The sequence below is a fragment of the Oryzias melastigma genome, linkage group LG7 (genome assembly GCF_002922805.2).
Source record: "Oryzias melastigma strain HK-1 linkage group LG7, ASM292280v2, whole genome shotgun sequence".
Lineage (NCBI taxonomy): Eukaryota > Metazoa > Chordata > Actinopteri > Beloniformes > Adrianichthyidae > Oryzias > Oryzias melastigma.
In genome coordinates this window covers 15488822-15507718 of record NC_050518.1, presented here as the reverse complement: position 1 = coordinate 15507718, position 18897 = coordinate 15488822, and the positions used below count along the sequence as shown (strand labels likewise).

At 39.3% G+C, this 18897-nt stretch overlaps 1 protein-coding gene across 3 annotated transcripts in view; it reads left to right on the top strand.

Annotated features, from left to right (window-relative positions):
* scube3 (signal peptide, CUB domain, EGF-like 3) overlaps nucleotides 1-18897 on the top strand; it is a 105278-nt gene that overhangs the window by 57737 nt on the left and 28644 nt on the right. For 2 of the 3 annotated variants that reach the window (XR_002921367.2, XM_024292314.2), the window contains exons 5-7: nucleotides 5530-5676; nucleotides 8301-8417; nucleotides 14972-15019. Coding sequence is in view for 2 of the 3 variants with exons in the window: in XM_024292314.2 (XP_024148082.1) it covers nucleotides 5530-5676; nucleotides 8301-8417; nucleotides 14972-15019 (312 nt within the window). In the remaining variant the exon portion in view is untranslated. The remainder of the gene's footprint in view (nucleotides 1-5529; nucleotides 5677-8300; nucleotides 8418-14971; nucleotides 15020-18897) is intronic. The other variant, XM_024292315.2, reaches the window with a different exon arrangement.

Here is an 18897-nt window from a genome sequence, read left to right as displayed (position 1 = left end):
ATGCTGCGGGCAACAGGTCGTATTGAACACATAAGGGTAAGTAAGGGTGTAGAAGGTCAGAAGCAGGTTCTTTCATTTTTTTTCGTCCCTGCAAACTCTGTGTAGTGTGCAAGGGACCCGTTTATGCCATTCTTGTGATGATTCCACCCTCCCTGTGCGCTATGTGCTTGAAGAATGATTATAAGAAAGTATGAAATTAGACAATCAGATTGCAGTTTGTGGAACCGTGCAGCATTTGTGCATGGTCAATAAGAAGGGAGTACACATACCGTACCAGTGACTAGAGTGTTGTGAAAAGGCACTTTAAAACAGCTGTAGGTCATTCAACTTCTAGCTACTTCATGATACATTTACCACATGTATGACACTTGTACTGTTTTCAAAACAACTCTTATGGTATCTGCACGAACTTCAAGGATCTATGACCCTCCACGGACAACCCAACTACTTTAAGTATTATAGGGATTGTATCTTAAAACCATTATGATATATTTTTCTTTCAAAGTTTCCAGAATTACACTGGAGAAAAGTTGGATTTCAGTTCGTGTCAGTTTTAAGGGAAAAGCATTCATGCCTTTGAAGTGCAGACTCTAAGAATAAATTACAAAGCCTGTAAAAAAAAAAAGACTCCTCCTCAGTTCCAGCTTCCATTAACACCCTTCTCTCCCCACACATCCAGACACGTGCGTCCCCCAAAGGGATTGTTAGCCCCTGTGCCACAAATTTCTGAGCAGGAGACGGACATTATCGAGCACTTACAGACATTTGTGTGAACATCCACCTAAATCAGCAATTCCTATTTCATTTTTAATCCGGCTGCAGGCACAGCCATCCACAGAGTATATGGAATTCTCCGCTAACTGTTCAAATTCTTTATGCTCGCGTCATACAGTGAATAAGTTTTGCTCTTCCGTCATGACGTTCCTCCGGAGTGAAATCATGCCTTGGGTCATTGAACCATTGGAAAAGATAGCACACTTTTCCTCAAATGAACTATACTTGTTGCAGATTCACATTCTATTCTCATGAGATAACCCAAGTCTGTGTGAGTTATACCAAAGGATGGAATGTTTGGCATTTAAAAGTGCAAATATTTTTTTTTGTTTCTTTGTCCCGTTGTATTTGTTGTCCCAAAGCTCTGGAGTGAAGTCGGTTCCTCCCGCTGGTTCTCAGTAGACGTGCCTGTCTGTGCATTGACCAAAGAGCTGTTTTTACAAGTGCAGAAGGTGCTGCTCCATTTCCCTGCAGCCCAACCATATAACCAGACTCTCTTTTTTTTTCTATTCTAGAGAAGTGGAGCGAAGGCTTTGAGCTGCAGAGACAAAAACATACTTTTTCTGATGTTCTTTGTTCTGTGTCCTCTTTCCACACCTCCGTCTTTGACCAGGCAGCAAAAGACAGAGACGGACAGCGTTTCCAGATTCTTTGACTTGGAAACTAAAGCAATGTAGAGTCCTCTTTACCTGTGTTTTGAAGACATGTAGCAGTCAGAGTGTGCTCTTTTGGGCTGTCGTTTTTTTTTCTCTGGAGGGTTTCAGGCTCCTTTGGGAGAGCACATAGAGGTGACCTTGATAGAGCAAAGAGGGGAGAGTGGCACACACTCGGCAGGTTCTGCATACCTGTCTGTGATACAGATGGGCAGGCACATTAATACAGGTGCAACGCGCATATTTTATGCAAATACGGCTGTATTTCAATCCGGCATGTATTTCGAAGCAACTATGAGCGTGCATACACATTGATTCCACATTATATGCACCGCCTCAATGCTAGGATGTGATATAGTGGAATATATTCCCATTGGAGAAGTTATTTTACATGTTTATAAGTTCAGACTGATTGAAGTTTTGCATTATTCTAGGAAACCAAACCAAGCTGTAGATTATGAGCTTTGACAGAGGTGTGTATCAGTCCAAAGATACAGCTGTCTTTTCCATTATCTGGTTGTTTATGAGTCCTCTTTAAAAGAGAGGCGGAAAGGAACAGCTCCAATGAAGCCTTCGGGGCTTTTAGAAAACCGCACTGCCGAACAGTAGCACTTGGATGGACTTTCTCTTCCACCAAAGCCGCTGGGTAAGGGTGTCGTCTCCTGACCGACCGGGTGCCCCGTTTGACCATCTGTGGTGCGGCTTGGCTCAACCCAGTCCCGCCCCCCCCATTCCCCTTTCCATGCGCTGACATTTTTATCCTCCCATTAAAACTTTTAAGGGCCCATTATCTAGGAGGAAGGAATGTTGCTTTAATGGTGTGTTGGCTACATTCGAAGTCCCTTTTCTTTCTTTGTATCCACCCAACATAAGGTAGCTGCTTAAAGTTCTGCAGCATCGAGGGGGCCGGCTCCCCTCTCAGTTGTATGACAGCGACTCAGGACGGACCATGAGCCCCCTTTTCACTGCTCCTTGCACTCAGAGTAGACTATAAACCCTTGGCATGCCTTCCTCCACTTCAGCCTCTTTGTTTCCCCTTTTCCATTGCATGGATTTTTAGCTTTAAAGGAGCTTGTAGCGCCGCGCCGAAGAACTTGAGATCTTCTTGTGTCTTTTGTTCGAAGATCACAGGAGTTGTTGCTTTCACTGTAGTCGCTTGCACTATTTTTGTATTTTTTACTGACTTTAACCGGTTTCTTTAGATCCTATACCAGTACTTTAACAGTAACAGGTTACATTTAGTCATTTTTGGAGTGATCCTCCTTACAGACCAAGTACTTGAGTGGCTGAGGATGCAAACAATCTCTTGAAGAAGGAAATTGTCTGTGAATTTGCTAATCTTTTGTGAGCAATTGTGTTCAAAAAGTACAGAAAAGACACATAAAGACTGGAAATCCTGATGCATCATGAGTGAAACGATCTAGTGACAGCATTAAAGATATATAACAAGATGGAGTATAAAAAACACCTGTTATAAGGGATCCCTCAGCAGCTTAAGTAACATAATGTAAAGTAATTCAAAGGAAAAGGTTTAAGTGTTGCCAAAAAAATGCTGGAGTTGGTGAAAAAATCTGATTACTGAAGACATTTAAAGGGGGGATTCTCTTGCATTTGCAATATTTTTAAGAAAAAAAATCCCTGCTCTCACATAAAGCTGTCTGAAGTACCTGTGAATGGTTGAATAGTTTCTGGACATGTCCGGTTTCAAGGATATATAAACACAGTTTGAATTTGAAACCTGAAGACTTATTGCAAGAAATATTTGTATGTTTTATTAGTTGTGTCAAGAGGAACTGGAAGTTGTATGAAGGAAACAAACAATTAGATTGTGTCTGAAATAAAACAGTTTGTGACTTTAAGAATTTGAACAAAAAAACGCATCGAGAAAAGCCAAACATAAGCGGTTATTCCCATCAAACAGAGGGAAATGCGTCACTGTAGACTGACGAGAGCCATTAGTGGATGTTAAATAAGTGAAATGAAAGTCATTCTCATGATCTATGTGAAGTTTCCATCCTGCAAAACAGATCTGACAACTGAGAACGGTGCAGCTTGACACATGGAAACAGGATTTTTTTTCTTTTTCTTTTTAAAAATCTGTACAGTTTATATGAAACAAAAGCCACAATGTGAAGTCACACAACATGTGGTCTTCTTTCTCATCAGTGGTCATTCATTTGCATGATGTTTTCCTGCATTCACGGGCTCAAGTATTTACTTTGTATCCCTCAGACCTTCACTTTCACACTCACTCGTGCCAAAGTTTAGTGAATAATTCATCACAAAGATGGTCCTGTTGTTGTTCTGATGTAATTGCACTGACAGTGGAAAAGACAATACACAAAGCAAAAGTTTCATTTATTCATTTGTTTGTTTATTAATATTTATATGTTTAGGTTTTTATTTGTTTCTTAATTTACATGGAAAATGTTCATCTGATGAATACAATTACTGAAAAGTTAAATTGAACTGTGATTTAAAATCACAGAAAAGGCTGATTCTATTAAAAAATCATGTTGGAGTGAACTGCATACGGTGGATGAGAACTGGGTCGAAGAACGACGCTCCTGCTGGAATGGGTCCTCAGAGACGTGAAGGTCCAGGTTGTGGCCTAAGCCTCTCATTTAACTGATGCAAAAGTAGCAAAAAAAAAAAGCAGCTTGGAGAAAATGACAAGGAAATGAAAAGTGAGGCTCGGGGTGCATAATCTAACCCTGCTCAGCAAACTGTGCCCCTCTGGGGGACTGAAAGCAGAAAAAATCCAATCCCCACCAAGGCCTATAGATGTTTGCTCCTCGCTCTGCATGTAAACACACAGCAGGAGAAAGAGATCACAGAATTTCACATGAAGCAGGCACAGAACCACAAACATTTTTAAGCAGCGTCTATGTTTTACTTCACTCCGTTTGGACCCGTGTTTGCTCAGCTCTGTGCAGCAGGAAAGGCTGCTGCCGCTCTTTGACGCTCACATCAACTGTTTTGACAGGAAAGTCTGAGAGGATTGTGTGACCTCCTGACACTTGTTGACAGACCCTTAAGTGATGGACAGCCAGGAGGTCAGATTTGTCAGCATGAGGAGAATCTGCTCTTTTAAGCGCACTCTAGTCCTACAATCGGCCTTTTGAATAAAAAAAAACATTTGATATCAGAGTTGTTACAAACACGTTTGGTAGCAAAATTCGATCTACAAATGAGTAATTCGAGCACGTGTTCTGTGAAAAGCTTTTTCCCTTTACAACCTTTTCAGCATGAAGCGTGACAGCTCACAACTTCCACTTCATTTACACTTTACAGCGAGGTTACGTGAGCTTTGGCGTGTGCCGACACACACGTGAATGCTTCGATATATATCAGAAAAGTTGGCTAATTAAAGAAGTAAGACCTCCAAACACCCTTCAGTGTCACAGCAGATTTAATGAGACATTAATAGAGATGTCCTCCCGCTCGCCGCAGCAGAGACGGGAAAAAAAAAAGATGAAAAAATCGGTTTGGTTTTTAATGAGCCAAAGAGCCGGGGTTCGCCGCCGCGTCTGTAGCAGCGACAGCCCGTCACAGATCCGTGCAGAGCAAAAGCCGCGGGTGAGCGTGTTAAAAACCATTACATAAGGTCCCAGGTTATTCCAGGTGCATGTTGGGTAACATCTGTTTTTTTCTGGTTGCATTGAGCTACTTTAGCCACATACTTGAAGGAATACTTCATCTGTGATGACTCACGGAGGTTAATGCTGACACCCCTGCTTTACAGCAATCGCTTTTTATCTCAGCCTCTTAAACCAAGGCCTTTTTCGGTGCTTTGTTCCTCCTCTCTTTACTTTATAGGGGATTGCCTCAATTAAAATTACAGGTCTAGAGGATCTACTCCTGCTGGGAGTTTTATCCTTTCTTTTGGCAGCCTCCTTTTATTGCCTGAATAGAATGAGCGTGTTCCAACAAGTGCCTGAACCTTTTTAAAAGGGTACTGGGCACGTCAGTCACCAGCAGTAGGCATATGAGGCAGAGGGTCAGATCACGTGAAAGGCATTTTTTTGAGTGTTTTATTGCAAACTCTGTTTATTGAATGGTCTTTGGTTTTTAAAACTTTTTCTGCTGGTCTCCTTCACAGTGCACCTAGAAGGCACAAAGGAGGGGCCCACCTGCATGGACAAGAACCACGGCTGCGCACACATCTGCAGGGAAGCACCGAAAGGTGGCATCTCCTGCGAGTGTCGACCCGGATTCCAGCTGACGCGTAACATGAAGGACTGCAAACGTAAGTCGCCCCAACGTCTTACGCACAAAAGCAGAACCGGACCGCTATATGAAGAGTTTAGAAACTGACCAATCTCCTGAAAAGTCCTCGTTTGTCAAGTAAAGAGGGATCATTTATGCAGCCGGGGCAAATGTGGAGGTTACTCGAAGGGGACTGCTCTGACGGACAGCACACACTTCTTGTTGCCGCGCAACAGAGATCATCCTGTCAGAGCTGGGGCCAGGGCTGATAGGGGATTTGTCTGTGTTTGGATAGGGATTTGAGAAGTGTTATTCTATAGTTTTCCTGTGACAGCCCAGGAAAAGGGTAAAAGGGTGTTAGGATGGTAGGGTGCAGACAGGACGGCGATGGAATCCCTGACTCGATCATGCTCCTTTTCATTCTGTCATCACTGAAGTGTCAAAGTGCCAAAGCTAATGCTGCTTGTACTTAGCGCCACATAGAAATGCAAACCTCAGCGCTGCACTCCAGCTATTTGTATGTAACTGAAGTGTGTCCAGCAATAATTGATCTTTGTCGTGTTAATAACGTTAATCTTAATTTCACAGCCATTCTGAATAATGAAAATCAAAGTAATGCAAAATTAGCAAGCTGTTCATTTTTTGGATATATATGTGTATATGTGTTTATTTAAATAAAGTTATTTCTGCATTTGTTGAGTTGTTGCACCAAATCATTACAAAACAGCTATTATGTTCGGAACACAGTACCGGAAATGGCACCAGATGCTGTACCGCACTCAGACTAGTCCTGAGGCCAGTACCGGTACCCTAACCCAGTACCAGTACCCTAAGCCTAACCCGACACCCGACGCGATACCAGATGCATTACTGGACCCGACCAGGTACCATATGTAATAACCAACGCAAACCGGGCCCAATTGTGGTACCAGACAAGAACCATTACCGGGTTAGGGTTTGGATACTGGTACTGTGTTAGGGTACTGGTGCGCTCCAGTACTGGTCCGGAGGTTGGGGACCCGTGATTTAGTAGGAACAGCCAGCACGCCAAGTTAGGGGAACCCTAAACATTCATTTCTGACTCGGAGGGATTTTTAACCAGAACTCCATATGTGGAGAGTTGGGAGTGAGAATGTGTTGTGTAAACCCTTACAGTCCCACTTTGATCGTTCTTTGATCTATGGTCAGAGCATTTCTGGTGTTTTATTTTATTATTATTATGCCATTTTTAGCCAAAATCAGAAAACTTGGATCACTTTTTAAGACATATTTTTAAAAAAGATATGTCCTCCATCATGAGAAAAACGCCATATGAACATGTTAAAAACACCAAAAGCACAACTTTCCTCAGAGTTGGTCTTTAAACTAAACCATTGCTGCTTCCAAATTGTGAATATTATACTCTAGTAGCTGGCAGTCTCGTCCAAAACCGAGCCCTGCACTCAGTGGGGGCTGTTAAGAAATTGAGTGACTGAGTGAGAAATTTGAATCTAAGAAATGGAGCAAAATTGCTACTGTACACAGCAGGAAATACAAGACTATTTACTCTTCGACTTACATTTACGCAGATTCATTTCCGAAACAGTGTAACCATAAAGGCAGATTTGCAGGGAGGACTCACATGCACAACAAAAGCATTGAAGAACATCTCCCCTATTGTGTGAGCAGTGACAAAAAAATTGGAATGACAAGTCACCAAAAACTGTGAATAAAATAAAATTAAAACAGGCAAATACATTGAAATATGCAAAAAAAAAAAGAAGTGTGTTTTCTTCGTCAGGAGAAAACATCAGCCTAAAGGAATGTCAATAACAATTTATGCTGTCAGTTGAAAATTATTGCACAATTTATAATTCCAAGGAAGAAAAACTTTGCAGAATCTATTCACAATTATTGCCTTAATTTATTTTCTTCTTTTTTAAATCCCAGTGGTAAAAATATCCAAAAGTTGGGTAAACATTTCTGCAAAATGCTATGTAATGTAGCGTTGGGATGATAAAATCAAGTAATCTGAATCAGTCTAAGCTTAATCGATCCATAATAGTAGAGAAAAGCGAAAGTCAGCTGGCTTAAAATAAATAAATAAAGAAAAATACAATTGAAAATAAAGGTCTGCTAGCTTGATGCTAACGTATTATGGGATTTTCTATAGGACAGCTAATGCTAACGACCTAAACACACTGCTGACTAAATGAACATCTTTATACTCACTGGCATGAATTTCCAAATTATTTTAAGGATTATATTATTTTAAAGTAACCATTTGTGGGAGTTTTTTGCTCATATTTTCTTCTTCTTGTGAAATCTGATGTAATCTATAGCATGAGTGCCACCTAGTGGCCAAACTGAAACCTCCTCCAGGAGAAGCAGAACAAATGTTAAACATTCATATAACACTGAATGGTTGTAACAATTTCATTTTTATTTCACAAAAAAATTTTTCAGTATGTGAATTGTATCAGATTAATAGGAATATCTTCAAAACATATATAGACCATTAATGTGGAAATTATAGGCAATACCAATCCCCAATGTAGTGGAAGACAAACATATTTTTTGTATTTTTTTTTATTTAAAATTAGTATTTTTACCTCAAAGTGTTTGAAAATTGTATAGACCTTTGTTGAAATGCTCATGTGTTCACCACTGTTTTTTTTTCCGTAGTGACATGTAACTACGGTAACGGAGGTTGTCAGCACATCTGCGAGGAGACCGACAACGGCCCCAAATGCTCGTGCCACATGAAGTTTGTCCTGCACAGCGATGGAAAAACTTGTGTAGGTGAGTCGTCTCACTCTGATACCGCTACCAATGACCAAATAAATAAATAAATTAATGAATAATGACTTTTAAATGAGAAACGGTAAAATAAAAATAATTAACCCAGCGCCGTGTTTCTGGCGGCGAACGTAATTAACCTTTGAAATGAGGTTTATGCGATAAAACGCAGGCAGAGAAACAGCTCGTATTACAGCAACTGTGTTCCTTTTTCCTCTTGATCTGTGACATACAAGGTCAAAAGGCTACCATCCACTCTGCTTACTGCTATTTTAGTAACCTCACCATCGCTGCATTCGCTCTCGCTTCCCTCCATCCTCCAACTTTCTGCTTTTTTTCCTCCTCTGTTTTCCTCCCGCCATGTCAGAAACACAAACCTTCTAGTAGCTTTTGGGTCATTTCCTCCACAGCTTCCTGCCTGGGATTAACTCACACCTGACCTAACCTTCTACTGGCAATTATCGGTTGTTTGCTTCAGCTGACACAGGCTGAGGGGAAAGTCCTTTAGATATTCATGAATATTGAACCCCTCTGAAAAAGACTTTTAATTATATGAGCCTTAAAAAGCGTTGAAATAATGCTATACGTGGTCAAGTGGAAATGGGACTGACGTGTGTGTTTAACCTAACTTATGTCTATGATTCAAATCATTTTTTTTCCTGTTAGTACAGACTAGGTTTATAGTGGGGTGGTAGTTTATTTTAAAGTGGAACAGATCAAAAACATGCTATTAGGACAACTAAATATTACTATTTTTTTAATTTCAGGTCATCTATGAATCATTGCTTCAAATCTAATAATAATAATATATATATATATATATATGGATGTAAATAGTTGTATATATACAGTTTGTGCATGAATTATGCTAAAAATAATTTTTTGTCAGTTTTATTGAACATAACATACATTTTTTTTTTATCCAGCTACCTCTTAAAACTAGTTTCAGTTTCTCTTCTCAGTAATATCAGATAAGAAAGAATCAAGTATTAGTATTTGGAGGTGTACCTGTCGGCCACCGTATGCTTTACTAAAGGTTTTCTGTTGCCGCCTTGTGCTGCAGCCAATTTTCCCTTTCATTTCATTTCTCCAGACTTATTTTCGGATTCATCACTAAGACATGATGAAACTATCAAAGCTTCGGATTTCTCTGGTCCTCTGAAGAAAGTTAAAACCTTACATACAGAAGCTGCTTTTTTTATATATTTCTTTTTTCTTTTTATGCTCCAATCCTATTGGCTTGCATCACAAAATGATATTAATCCTAGAAAATATATATTCTTTTGATACATGGAAGCATCTTTTTCTATAAAATTTAAACGTTCAGTTGTATCAAACTTGTGTCTGCTGATGCAGTTGCTCAGCTTAGGTACCTGTTTACACTTTTAGGGAACTTAATGAAACATTTAGCAATTCCAAGGGAAATCTACGAGGTTGAGTTTGACAGGATGGTTTTACGCCTGATATCTTGCTCTTTCAGGAAGCGTTTTGCAAACCAAAGCTCCGCTGACAGCCAGACCCAAGTCAGGGTCTGGTCAGCCAACCTGCCAATTATTGCTTTACCCTCTTTAGCCAAGATAATACCGCAAACAAATTATACGTCTGTGCCAGCCTTACGAAGGCAGAAAAAATGCACGGGAGCTTCGACGTGCCAGATCAAGGATGAGTCTGCCAGCAGAAGTCTCTGGTTTCCCCCACAGAGTCTGTTGTTCCAGCGGGGGCCAGCCTGTGGGCGCTCCGTCTTTCAGACTGTTAATAAAACCCCAATGAAACTGTTTCTCTACCAAGAGAAACTTGCACTAAACTGTGAATGACAAGGGATTTGGAAAATTTACTGTAGGTGTTAAGTTTGTTTTAAAAACATTAAAGGGTAACCAAACAGGGAAGTTGGAGGCTGACTCCTCCCACAGCCGAAATGTGAAAATCCAGTCAGAGGGGTGGAGCTGGAGAACAGGACTGTTATCAATACTGGAGCTGCAGATCATGAAGTGGGACTTGATTCAACCTATAGGGGGCGACACACAGACAGAACTAAAGAACTAAACAAGTTTATTTTAATTTGTCAAAAATTTACCAGTGGCCAACAGACAGCACTTTTAAAGCCCCCAAAAAAGTTAATTTAGGGTTTGGTTACCTTTAAAGACTCACTACGATCATTCTCAGTAATCTTTTAATCACAATTATGCCGTTTTTAACCATTTTTTTTAAAGTGCAATTTTCAAGGACATAGTTTCTGCAGAGCGGCAGTAGTTCATAAGGAATTCACCTCCAAGTTGTGGGCAGGACTGTTGACACAAAATAAGCCTTACCCACTTCCCATCATCCATATGCTAGCTTTTAGCTCCTCACAACCTCAAGCTAACATTAGCATTTTTAAGTCAGTTGCCAGCTCGGATGAGAAAAACAAAGGATGTTGACATCTACATGCATCAGAATGGAGCAGAGCAAATAGGTTGTGGTCTGCCTAATGTATTCTCAATTTAACTATAAAATTTAACATAAGAACACCCAGAAATGCAAATAAAAGCATTTTTTTGTAAATAAGTCTTCCATCATTGTAAAAAATCCTCAAAATCATGTTAAAAACACTAAAAACATACTTTTCATTAGAGAGAGTCTTTAACTAAAGTGTTTTATCCATTTTTAGTCAAAAAATAGTGATTCCTCACTTGGCTTGATGTTGGCTAAAATACCAGAAGTGCGGACGAAGCTGCCCGCTGCTCGTGTTGCGTCTTCCTATATGCATAAGTGATAATTACCTCCCAGCCAACGCATTCAGAAATAGTCGGGGACTTAGCGAGAGCGTGAAGGGTATCCATAGAAACCACATAAAGTGAAAACACACACCTTGCTTCACATTTGGAACTGTTCAGGATGCATTCATAGTCAGCGCCCCAAAGCATAGCTGTACTGGATCAAACAGCAGCTTCTGCCTCGTCATTGGTTGTGTCTCTGTAGCTGCTGGGCTTTTTCTGTGGTCCATCACGCAGGTCGTTTGGTATGCAATCTGCCACTTTCACTCGTTTGTTTTGCGGGGAAAGTGTTCATTCTTCATCTTCGCCGCCTCTGTTGGGGCTGTGTAGGGTGTAGGTGGATTTTTTTTTTTTTTTTTTGGTGTGTGTCCAGAAGGGCTTTATGGATAGCATACAGATGCACACTGTCGTCTCCCAGACATAATACGCACAAACACAGACTCTTTGAAGTAACATTTTTTTTGACCAAAGCGCCTGTTAAAAAAAAAAAAAAAATCTGTTTTATTTGTTGTGCTTGCATCAGTAACTTTGAATATCAGAAAGAAGCGGCCGTCATGTGGAAGCACTCATGCTGTTAGCACAGCAAATCATAAACATTCACAAATAGCAGGCAGATGCAGGCATGCTCGGGGTTCAGTCATTTGAAGAGTTGGCCACAAGACGCACCACGAGCTGGAGAGATGCGTAATATATTTGATGCAACGTGAGCTCTGCGTAAACAAATACACAAACATACAGTACGTGTCCTGCGTGCGTGCATCAAACGCACGTAAACAATTGTTTACCACTGGCATGTGTCCATAACATAAACAAGCGGAGCTCGTGTCGGGTGGTCTAGTGTGTTCAGATGCATCTCTCAGCGGTCAGTCCTCAAACTGCTGGGAGTCTTTGCTTCTGGACGATGGAACCGGGTTACTGTGGTGAAAGCCAGAAGAAAACTGCGCTTCAGGGGCGGAGCTACAAGGGGGCGGTAAAAGCTCCATCCATTTTCTTAACCTGTTTTATCCCTCATGGGGTCATGGGTTGCTGCAGCCTAACCTGGCTACTGTTAGGCAAAGGCGTTGCAGGGCCACAATCACACACCGACACCTAGGGGTAATTTAGAACGGGGGTCAAACTCGTTTTGGTGTAGGGGCCACATTCAACCCGTCTGATCTCAAGTGGGCAGTGACATCATAGCAATAATAAGCTATTGTTAACTTGTTATCTGTAGTTTTGTTTTTTTCTCAGTTGGAAGAAAATGCCTTAAAAAAAAACTAGTAGCCTAATTACTTACTATTACACATTCATTCATAGAGGCCATTGAATTTTCAGTTAAATGGATTTCAATAAAAGAAAAAAAGATTTATTCCGTTTTAAACTGTCTGAATATTTTACATCTGACATTCAATCCCGATAGTAAACTCCAGAGAGGGCTAAGGGGGGAAAAAGCACTAAAATTAAGCACCCTGCCTAAAATATAAATGTGCAAATTAATGAAAATTAAGCTAAATTAAACTTTCAAAACTTTTGTGAACATAAGAATTTGGAGTTAACCTCCCTTTCTCTCCTGAAACTCGGCATTGTTTGGCCTTCACCAGGCTGTCAAAACCAGGATTCATTTCACAGTGTCATTCAAGTGTGCAAAATACAATGAAATGTCCAAAAATATTTTCCTGTGTTGGCTGCTTTTCCTTTGCTTCCCCTAGTAGAACTGATCCAAAATATTGGTAGAATCAATCTTAAGTTGGTATCGGATCATTACCAGCCCGCAGATATCGATGTTTCCACTCTTGTGTGAAACTTTTGTCTATCTGCAAAAAGGATCCAGCTTTTAAAACACTATTTTCCATTTAATTGTATTATGTATGAATTATTGTCCTAATTCTGTTTTTATGTTTATCAAGTCAGTAAAAAACAGGAAAACTTGCAAAAACAATGAAAACAATTGAAATGTTCAGGTTGATGTCAGATCCACATTTACAATAAATATCAATATTGGTATCAATATCTGCGATATTAACCGGTATCAGATCGATGCCCAAATGCTCAGTATCCCCTAGTGGCAGAATCATGCATTGCAGCCATTTCCATAACTCGCCACAGGAATGGGCTAGAAATTTCCTTTTTTAAACATCCTTATTTATTTATTTTCATGACTGGGCCGGATTAAACCAACTGGCATGCCATGCACGCCGTATGTGTGACACCCCGGATTTAGAGTCACCAATTAACCTATGAAGAATGTTTTGGGATTTTGGGAGGAAGCCGGAATCCCTGGAGAAAATGCTCGGGAGTAACTCCACACAGAAAGGACCCCCATTGATGATTCAGGTCCCCCGGGTGAGACTTGAACCAGGGGTCTTCTTACTGTGAGGCAAGAGTGCTAACCACTGCGCCACCGTCCAGCCATTAATATAATGATAATAATCGTAAAAATGTTTAAAATGACTTATTTTACTTGTAATAGCCTTCCACTCTGCTGTGCTCATTTGTCACCCTTCCAAAGTCTTCAGCCCCCCTCCCGCCCCTGTATAAGATGTTCTAGCTCCGCCCCTGCAGAACTGTCCTTGTGGCACAAACAGAAAAAAAAGACACCTCTTTTCTTCATAATGACTGCTTCATAAGGACTGGGACATTTTTTTATATTTTCAAAATGTATTTCAAGCATTTCCAGGTTAAAAGTTAAAAGAAAAATTGAAGGTTTTTGATACCTAATCTTCCACATGGCCTCTGTGTATGTTTTAGATGGATTTAATGTTCATCTCAAAACCAATTAAAGCTGAAAATTGCAATTCTTAGTCAGAACATTTAGAAATATGTATAGTATTCTAACAAGGTTCTTAGTGATGACACATAGAATTGTTGGGTCACTGACGGTGTCTTGACATAACAGCCCAACGGCATAAATTCTGAGCTAATCTGGCCGTGAAAGACACCCACAAAGAGCAGAAGTGAGTGTGGCTGTCCCTGACCTCAGCTTGCAGCACTAACCACCCCTCGGTCTTGTCTGTCAAGGCTTGCAGTGCTCATACTAACTAGCAAAAGCCTCATTTCAAACTCAGACAACAAAACGCTCTTTGTCTGCATTGTATGGAACTTTTATTTGCATGACTGCATGTTGCAAAGTAACACTTTTGCCTTGACATGTCACTCTTTCCTCATTTTTTTAAGACTTCTAGTCAGAATCTGGCATATAATTACCGTTGTTTGCTGTCAGTAAAAACGTGGCTTTTTTTTCTCTTTTGCAGCAGTATCATGTCATTTATGTTTTTATCATATTTTACATTAGAATGATTTAATACAGGAAAAGAAATTAATTAAATCATTCAGTTTTTGACAAATTGGTGGTCACTGAACCATTTGGTTTTTGTTTGTTTTATAATGAGGGGCACAATTCAACTTTAAATGGGATGATGTGATCATTCACTAAAAGGAGGCAGGAACAGTTTAAAGCAGCTCAGATCGCTGATTTTTTTTCCTGCATCTGCACCTTTTTGGCGTTTTGTGAGCGTTTTAGCTGGTATTTTTCTACAAGATCGTCTTCCACCTGTTTAGCTGAAGACTCCTCAGCGCTGTGAGGCCTTTGATTCATTGTGTGGTGCAGCTGCACGCTCTCCTTGCATCCCCTCTACAGAAATCAGGTGTGAGTGCATTATCCCATTTAAAGTGTGAGCTTGTTATTCACCCATAAAGCCTCACTAGCTGGTGATAAAGTGGATATAATGTTTCCTCGCACATATATGGTGCCCGTTCAAATGCACAGAGAACTAATGTGGTGTTTTCACAATGTGTACGTGCATGTGTGTGTGTGTGTGCATGCAGGGGAGAGGAGTGTCCAGTCCCAGGCAGCCCCACAGCTGTTCCCTAATGGTAAATATGTGCTCATCTGGCTCCTTTCTCAGGGGCCTGTGGGTGTGGGGGATACAGGAAGCTAACCGAGCAGACTCTGATCAGGCCCCCTCCCTTCGCCACATGGGGGAGCCATCCTTCTGACCTCTGACCTCTGGCTTCTGCACTGCCTTCCTCTTCTGTGAATGCCCTCTCAGTAACAGCCACTGTCTGTGTCAAACCGCACCTTTTCAAAACACAGCTGCAAACATTGAGCCTCTGACCCGCAGAGTGAGCAGTTTACAGTGGAGAGGTGGGGACGCGAGGCTTCAGGTGTCATCGGGTTTAGCCCTCCGCTTCTGACGGCTGTCAGGTTAGCGGTGCCATCAATGGTTTCACATCTCTGCAACAGTTTTAGCTCACAGAACTTTAACAACAAATACACATGGATTACATATAACTTTGCAAAACTCTAAAATGAGGTAACTAAGAAGGGGTCAGATTATATAAGTTCACTTCCTTTTTCAAGCAATCAATCAAACTCTACTTGACTTTAGTTAATAATTACTATATTTGTAATGAGTTTGAAAAATGGGTGTGTTTTGTCAGGTTTTTTCACAATCTATGCTTGAAAAAAACCAATCAATCAATCAATCAATCATTAATACAGCTTTTATACAATTAATAATAGCGCAGCAAAATTTTTTTATGAATCGGTTTTTCTACTTTATATCTTTTTGTCTAAATGATTTTGTTAGATTTGAGAGAAAATTTGTCCTTTTGTTTGTTTATTTAGATGAAGTGTCACCACAGTGAACAATTTCCTTTAAAATATATATATATATATATATTTGTTTTTGGAACTCACAAAATGAAACAAAGATTTGTTATAGAAATAAGTTTTATCTTACACTGAAGCACTCTTGATTTAAGCTGAACTCGTATCATTTTTTAGTATAAGTTTACAAGTTTCAATGGTCAAACTAAAACTCACAATATTTGACCAATTACTTTCAATTATTCTCACTAAAGCAGAATTTAGGAACTTTGTGTGTTTTTTTTCTAAATAAAAGCTGATTTTTCACTTTTTATCAAAAGATAACCAAGGTTTTTATTTTCTGTAGTTATGACTAAAACAAGTTAAAAACTACAATATCTCAACAAAAAATTAAACTTTTTGAAATAGTTTTATTCAGCAAGGAACTTTACAAGATTGAAAAAAATGAAACAATTAAACAAAAAATTGAATAGTGTTAAATAAACACATTACTTTGACAAATAGAATTAGAGAAAGTGAGATAAAAAAAATGAATATTGTATTGATTGTACAGAAAAGCAATTTTCAACATTTTTCTTAAGTTCAATTACCTCAAAAGTTCAATAACCTGCTAATGCCGGACAGGAAAAGTGAATATGGGCCATCTCAGGTGTGTTTCCAGACTGGATCTAATTTTAGAGTCTCAAATTAATCTGAAACTACAACCAGGTGTTGAGAGGAGGCAGTCTGTGCCGCCATTTTCCCCCATCCTGTAAGTTACAACATAGATAATCACAATGAAATACATTGTTACATTCATTGAAATTCAAATTTATCTTTTAAATAACGCAATTTGTGATGTTTAAGTATAGATTTACTACTTAACTATGTGAATACTTTAAATAGTAAAGTATTTAGAAGCTACAGTACAGAGAAGGTTGATTTTGTTAAGAGTTTAGAGAAAATGTGACTTTTTTTTTAGTTTGTGTTGATTAAGTGTCACCATAATGAATAAGTTCCTAATTTATTTATTTATTTTTAAGATCTCACTTCGGAAAATGAGGATTTATTACTGAAATAAGTGTTATCTTATACTAAAACACTCTTAATTTAAGATTTTTCTAGTATGAGTTTACTAGTTTCAATGGCCAAACTTAAACTCACACTATTTGACCAATTACTTTCAATTATTCTCAAGAAAATGGAATTTCAGCTGTCCCAAAATAAATAAATAAATACAAAAATAAAAAAAGTCTTCAATCAAAACGAGGGGAAGAAACCAAATTTATGTATTTTTAATTAAAAATAAATTAGAAGAGGATAGAACTCAAGGCAAAGAAAGAAAACCAAATTAAAAACATTAATTTTTTCTAAATCATAAAACTAAAAGTTGGTGTTTTCCTTCCAGTTTGTAAGTGATCTATGCTAATGAAGCTTATAAAAATCCAACATATGCACATCTTCAAGTTCAAAAGATAAAACAGCTCCTATATTTTAAGTTGTAATATCACTTCGCTGTGACTGATGTATTGTTTATTGATGCATCATTTCTAAAGCTGATTTGATTTGCAGTTGGGAGTCAGACCAAAGACATGGTCTGTATTTGTGTTTTGATATGACTGAAATACGCGAAATGAAGCTTGCACTGTTTAAAACACTCGTGTGTGGTGTTTCTAAACTCCTTCATCACGGACTATTAGCCGCAGCCAGGGGAGCCAATAAAGTGTCCATGACAAAGTTTGACTTTCATACGAGCAGATAAAGCCCAGAGCCTTCCCAGGAATGCTTTTTCATAAACTTGTAATCAAGAACTCCTCATCAATCTGTGGAGTTCCTTCATGGCTTTTTTGGCAAAACAGTAGATTTGCAGCGAGCCGAATACCAGTGGAGATGGGAGGGTTGTTGAAACTCGATTATATCATTATATCATCCAATGCAATTCAGCCCAATTTTCAAATAAACTGTGTTTTTATCGAAACGACGCCAGGAAAAAAACGAACCCATAAATCTTTAGGGACATAAAAACCTTGATACATCAAAGAGATTTACGATTTAATTATACAATAAGAAAGCTAAGGAGGATAACTATTAAAAAAAAAAAAGAAGAAGCCCGTTTGTTGACAAAACACAGTACATGAGTGGGTCTAGTACTATTTGTTTCAAGTACATGTTCATTACCGCCGAGTACCTGACTCCATGCAGGATAACAGTCTGGCCTATTTCAAGATTTGCTGTCCCAGTTTCCGTTTGTTTCCCCGTAGAAATAGGAGCATCTTTAGAGTTATTTTGGACACTGCTGTGACAGATTTGTCTCCTTATATTTATTGTTACATGTAGAGTCGGGTAGTTCACCTCTGCTTTAACTGAGCTGCTGTATGACCCTGTTGCCTTTTCAGCATCATCATCTTTTCCCTTTGAGGCTTAACCTCTAATGCCATGAGTTTGTGGTCATTCTAAGCGGCTTTGAGGAAGACAAGAGTCTGTTAAGACAGTCCATGAAACATCTATTGTACTTTTTTTGAGACCAAAAATTGCAACATTTGGAATTGTGCGTCCCAAACTAGAGCTGGTGTTCATCCAAAACACACAAACCAGAGTGTGTCTCCTTTGTCTTAAAAACCCCATAATGTCAGAAATGTTTCTTCACTCTCTAAAAACATGATCATTACAGTCTGATGAGACGGCGGCCCGACCGAGCATCGTGGAAGCGTGTTCAGACACCGTCTTATTGTCTCGTCTGCCAACACTCTCTGCTCCTGCTTTGCAATTATAGGTACCCACAATGCTGTGCTGTTGTCTAGTGTAAGACTGGAGTGTCACTCTTTGATCAGTGTCATGCTAGGTAGCCTCAGATGTTTATTGAGAATTCTTTCTAGATGGGAAAACACCTCTTGTGGGCAGAAAAATGCTTTTTTTTTCTTGTTTTTATCTCCGAAGGGGGAAACCAGTAGTTCTGAATAATAGTTTCTGAACTGAAAAATCCAACTTTTCAGAAACAACAGCAGCAAATGACTAAAAAAGTATGCTGTGTATGGTAGAGGATGTCTTTTTATGGGAGCAAAACTCATATATATGTTAAAAACAAGCACAAAACAAACCCATAAAATAAAATTCAAAATTGACCAAACTGTGAAGCTAAGTTACATTGTGCAGGTGAGTTGCA